We start from the raw sequence: 5,231 nt of genomic DNA, 5'->3' as shown, positions 1-5,231 counted from the left end.
CTTCTGTTCCTCATCTGGAAAATGGCAGTGGCTCACCTACTGCTTTGGAGGCGAGCCCAGCCCAACCCAGCCACACGGGGAGAACCAGGACCTCAGGCAGAGGGCCCGTGTGGAGCACAGAGCAGCTGTGGCCGAGCTCAGACAACCCCAAGGACCAGAGTCCAGCCCAGTCACTATAAGCCCTTTATTAACAAGTCATTTAAAAAAGAGAGAGAAGAAATGTAAAAATACTTTTCCCAGTCACTATAAGCCCTTTATTAACAAGTCATTTAAAAAAGAGAGAAAAGAAATGTAAAAATACTTTTCTTGGAGGCCCCAGGAAGGTGAGGCGCTGTCAGAACTTACTTGGCCAGGGCTGGTACCCCAGCCAGAGGCAGAACGGAAGTTAGGGCCCTATCCAGGTACCAGTTACCTGGTACCCAGGGCTCTGAGAAGGGGGGATGGCTTGGGCCTCAGGCAGGGAACGTGCAAATGCCGAGGCTGCACAGAGAGCGATGGGTTGAGGGCTTCCTGGAGGAAGCCCAGAGCACCGTGTTCCCATGTGGGCAGACACGCATGTCCATGTGAGAGCCAGTGCCTGCACATAGTTTATGTACAGAGTGGAAGGAGGGGTCCACCAGCAGGAACAGGGGGCAGGGGGCAGGGGGCAAGAGGACTTGTCCCAGAGCTTGAGAAAATAGCTTAGAGAAGTCTCTGGAAGCCTGGGGATGAAGGGAGAACATGGAAGCTGCTCCCTGTGAGCCTTAGGAGCCCTGGCCCTCTTGCCGTCGCCGGAGGACCTCAATGACACTGCTGATACCGTCCTCGGGCACCTGCGGCGGGCGGGGGGCAGAGGAGGAGTTGGGGCCACCCCAACTTCCTGGCCCAGCGAGGACTACCTCCTACTCACCCCACCCCCACCCTCCTGGGCCTCAATGCTGCTCAGAGCTCCGGCCCGCAGCGCTCACCAGGGCGTGGTCAAAGTTGAAGGTGCTGATGTAGTAAGCAGAGATGTCAGCCGCAGCCAGAGGTCCTGCGATCTGGGCCACAATGCCACATTCATCTGAAGGTTGAGGAGGGGTCTGTGTGGATCACCCTGGTTGCCCCCCAGGCCCTCCCCAGGCCCGCAGCGCACAGGGAGAGGCTCTCACCAAAGCCCAGGGGCTGTCCGCCAATGCGTACCATCCTCCACAGCTCTCCCGAGGAGCTCGTCAGCAGGAGGTCGCTGGGGAACCTGGGGACACAAGTGGCCGTGGGCTGGATGCCCAGACATCCCCTCCCGCCTCACTGTTAGCTCAAGTCTGACACCCCGCCTCCTTCCTCCCTGGGCAGACATAGGGACTGCGGTCCACCCAGGGCCAGGGGCAACCTACTTCTTCTGGGTCTCAGCATCCATGACGATGGAGATGTAGCCCTCGATGAGGGAAAATGCAAAGAACGTGATGCAGCTGGGACCAGGACTGCCAGAAGCTGCTTCCTTGGGAGCACTGGGGAGGGACAGGAAGCTCAGGCTCTGTGCTGGCACCCTGCCCACTCCGTCTCCTCCTAGTCAGCCTCCAGGCCCTGGGCAGGGGTTCATGGGTAGCTCTGGGAAGGCCTCCCTGTTTCTGAGCCATTTTCCTCCCGGCAGAGAGCCCTTATCTCCTGCGGTGCTAAGTGGGGGTTGGGGAGGATGATGAACCCCGTCTGTGCCAGAGAGACGGGACCCCAGAGCCGGTGGGCCCAACCAGGGCACAGCTCAGGGGTGGCTCTACCCCCACTCCAGGAGAGGGCTCCACCTGTAGTGTCAGGGCCTCTCTGGACCATCAATGAAGGGCATGTGGGCCTCAGGGGCTACCAGGAACCCAAACCACAGAACAGGGCATAGAGTTGCAGAACTGGGCATGAATGGAAGGTGGTGGGACAGTGCACAGGGAACGGTGGTGTCAGGACTGAGACTAAGTACAAATGAGGCCCACCTGTACGAGTAGAAGAGGACATCAATGAGGGTGGTGGCGATGGCTGGCAGTGTCTCGGGGTCCAATGTGAGGACACAAAAGCGGTTTTGTGGGCTCTGGATGGGATGCACAGTGGGACTGGGCCCTGCTGGGAGGGACCGAACGGTGGCAGGTTTAAGGGTGACTGCAGGCTGGCGCGCCCCCTGGTGGCTGGCCAGGGAAGGACCTGGGCTGGGTGTGTGTAGGGCTCCCCAGGAACTTTCCCAGATTTCCCCCTCCCCATCACCCTATCTTGGGAGGCAGTTGGTATCAGCTGGTTATCCCCATGCCCACAGACCCACTCACCCAAGGCAAGGGACCCAGTGGGAAGAGGAGCCCCCACCCAAGTCTGGGTGTCAGAGATCCACACTCACCATGCTGAGCACGGGGAAAGCCATTGCTGGAATCATCCCTGGCAACAGGCACAGGCTCCCCACCCACTTCTCGGTAAATGTCAAACTCCTGGGCCAGTGTGTGGATCACCACGGACAGGTCCTGCTCCCGCACCTGGGCCAGAGGGAGATGGCCCATCACATGGGTTCCCGGGCACCCTGTCCTCCAGCACCTGTGGAAAACTCACCAAGATGAAGTCCGTCTGGTAAGTGGACAGCATCAGCACAGACACATGGTGCTCGGCCAGTGGGGCGATGACTGAGCGGGCAATCTTGGTGACCCCAGCAGCCTGCACTGTTGCACCGCTGTGTGATGACACATTCAGCACCAGCCACGTGGCCTCAGCCACTTGCAGGAACTCAGATGGGGGCAGTTCTGTAGGCAGAGGCACACACCAGTTCAGGGCCTGTAGGACTGGCCCCTGACCCTCAGTTTCTCTGGGTGTGCCTTAAGGTCTACCCAAGTAAGGGCAGCGGGGCAATGCCTGAGTGGGCAATGACTAGAGACTGGAGTAATCTCCTTCCCTCAAATTCTGCTCCTGAGCCCTGCAAGTATGCAAGGACTGAGAAAAGTTCAGGTGCTGGCCTGCCACTGCCTGCATCCCAGTTAGGGTAGAAGCACCAGATTCAGACAAATCTAGGTTCAAACCCCAGCTTCGCCAATTACTAGCTGTTGACCTGGGACAGATGATTTAACGTCTCTGACTCTCAGCTTCCTCATCTGTAAAGTGGGATGACTTATGTACCTCATAGTTCAGAGAGGCGTTATTCCAGGTGGCACCAGCAGGGGGCGCCAGCAGATCAAGTTGGCTGGAGGCTGCCGTCTCCCTTAGCCGACCCAGACTTTCCCTTAAGTTCACACAGGGAAACTAAGGCCAGAAGGGGCGCAGTGGAGGACGGGTCAAGCCCCAGTTGGCGGGCCTGAGTAGTAGGCGCCAGATCTCAGCTCCAGGGACCAGGGAGGAACTAGGCGGGAGTCCCAGTCCAGACAACAGGCTGGGGCCAGGGTGGCTGCTAATCACCCAAGCGCAGCCAGGAGGCCCCCGCGGACCCTGCACTGGACTGGCAGCCTGCTCCTGCATTCCTTCCCTAACCCTCGGGCTCCTGGAGTTCCCAGACCAGCCAGGGAGGGGATGATCCGCACCAGGGAGACAAGTCCAGGGGGAAATAATGCGGGCGGTGGGCGTGTATCGCAGCCACAAAAACCCTTGATTCTTGCCGGGATCTGTAACTGAGACCCTGCTGTTGGCCTGAGGCTGCTAAGTGACCTTCACACACAGCCCAGTCTATAAAGACCTTAGGAGACCTTATTAGACCAGAACCATAACTAGACTCATTTCACATAAGCGTAAACAAACAGCTCAGAGAAGGGAAGTGACTTGCTTAAGGGCACACAGCCAGTGAGTGGTAGAATCGAATCCGAACCTCGATCCATCTCCCTTCAAAGCCCCAGTTCTTGGGACACTGGATCCCAACATCTAGTGAGAACCCTGCAGAGGATGGCGCAACATCCCTCCCCAGCCCAGCCCCCACCTTTGAAGCCCTCCTCGTCCACCATGAGCGTGTAATCCTCGGGGGTCTCCGTCAGGCTGAAGAATTTGCACCTGGTTAGGGATGGGGGCGGGTAGATTTCTCACCATCCACCCAGAAAGACTCTCGCGCCGGGCGCCTCCCTGCCCTCTCAAACCACAAGTTTCTCCCCAGGGCAGTGCGGTGTGGGCCCCATCTCCGGAATCGCAAACTGTTTTCTGCCTCCCGATCTCCGCAGGAGTCTCCCATCCCTCCATTCCGGGAGGCTGGAGAGGCTCACCGGCGGCGACGGACTCTGGGCCCCTAGACCAGCCCGTGACCCGATGGGAGCCGCCCGGAAGAAGCGCCGTGCAGCCGTCAGGACGGAAGGCCCCCACTGATACCACGAAGTTAAGCATTGCCCACCCCAGGCTGTTTGCGCTTTAACTGGCCCTGGCAGGTGGCCCCGCGGGGCCGGATAGGCGGCGGTCCCACAGAGGGTAGGCCCAGGCCGGATGGCGGCCGGGGGTGGTATAGGGGCCTTCCCCGACCGCTCCGTCTCGCCCCGTGGCGATTTTTAACTTTCCGACCCCGTCCCGGAGCAACAGCGCAGCCCACCACATCTGTATCCCGGAACCCGGACGCGCACCGGCTACGGCGGGGCAGGAAGAGCAGCTTGATGAGTGGGTGGGTGTAGAGCCAGAGACCGGGGCGGGCGAGGCTCAGCACCCGCACCCGGTGCTCTAGGATGTGCAGCTCCATCGCGGCCCGCGCAGACCCGACCCCGCCGCCAACTGGACCCAGGCCGCTCAGCGGACGAGGCGGCGGGGGCGGTACCGAGGGCTTAAAGGAACCGCTCCGTGGCAGCGTCCACGCCGCCGGCTACGCCGCGGACCAGCCCAGCCCCGCGCGGAGTCCCGCTCCTGACGGCCACGCCCTGCGGGATACCCGGCCTATCCGGGGTGGCCACACCTCCTACTAACTCTAGAGCCTCACCCGGCTCCAGACTGCCCCAGCTGACTCCGCCCCTTTAGCTTGGCTCGCCGATCACGGGCTGACCCCACCCCGTCGAGTCCTCAGGCCCCGCCCATGCCGCGCCCCGTCTCCGACCTTTCTCGGCAGTTCCCCGAGGGCGTTAGGGTTGCAAGATTGCTGATGGCGTGGGGTCGTTTCCATCCTTTGGGCCTCTATATGGGTCTTATGATTGAGGTCGTTGAGGCTTGGTAGGGCCGTGAGGCGAACTGGAACTTGGCTGGAACCCCAAACCCCTGAAGCATGGAGGAATAGTGGTCCCACTGTGCAGCCCCAGCGACCCAGTGATTCTCTTGCAACAGTGGGTCCTGGTGCCTTTCTCCCTCCTTCCTCTCATGGAAGA

The 5,231-nt window shown here is 60.4% G+C and overlaps 1 protein-coding gene across 4 annotated transcripts; it reads right to left on the bottom strand.

The window, feature by feature from the left end:
• Window positions 1-239: 239 nt before the first annotated feature.
• CASTOR1 (cytosolic arginine sensor for mTORC1 subunit 1) lies at window positions 240-4,780 on the bottom strand. Of its 4 annotated transcripts, none has more exons than XM_036908804.2 (9): window positions 4,506-4,780; window positions 3,881-3,951; window positions 2,536-2,723; window positions 2,330-2,462; window positions 1,938-2,064; window positions 1,353-1,466; window positions 1,162-1,213; window positions 948-1,042; window positions 240-812 (listed from the first exon to the last, which is right to left on the bottom strand). In XM_036908804.2, the coding sequence occupies exons 1-9, from the start codon at window positions 4,616-4,618 to the stop codon at window positions 386-388; spliced, it is 1,320 nt and encodes a 439-aa protein (XP_036764699.2). In that variant the 5' UTR covers window positions 4,619-4,780; the 3' UTR covers window positions 240-385. The 4 variants fall into 4 exon arrangements, with proteins under 4 accessions (XP_036764699.2, XP_036764700.2, XP_036764701.1 ...); XM_036908805.2 differs by having other exon boundaries at window positions 1,938-2,061; window positions 4,506-4,779; XM_036908806.2 differs by having other exon boundaries at window positions 500-812; window positions 1,131-1,213; window positions 4,506-4,779.
• Between the last annotated feature and the right edge of the window lie 451 nt (window positions 4,781-5,231).

Source organism: Manis pentadactyla, chromosome 14, assembly GCF_030020395.1.
Source record: "Manis pentadactyla isolate mManPen7 chromosome 14, mManPen7.hap1, whole genome shotgun sequence".
Lineage (NCBI taxonomy): Eukaryota > Metazoa > Chordata > Mammalia > Pholidota > Manidae > Manis > Manis pentadactyla.
The sequence above is the reverse complement of the archived record's forward strand: the minus strand, read 5'-3'. Positions and strand labels throughout refer to the sequence as shown.

Excerpts from the sequence above, each read along its gene's own strand:
- CASTOR1 (XM_036908804.2), bottom strand. The coding sequence starts at position 4,618 with ATGGAGCTGCACATCCTAGAGCACCGGGTGCGGGTGCTGAGCCTCGCC. Across the intron at positions 1,214-1,352 it reads GATGCTGAGACCCAGAAGAA|GTTCCCCAGCGACCTCCTGC; the intron begins GTAGGTTGCCCC and ends TTGTGTCCCCAG. Across the intron at positions 1,043-1,161 it reads CGGGAGAGCTGTGGAGGATG|ATGAATGTGGCATTGTGGCC; the intron begins GTACGCATTGGC and ends CTCAACCTTCAG.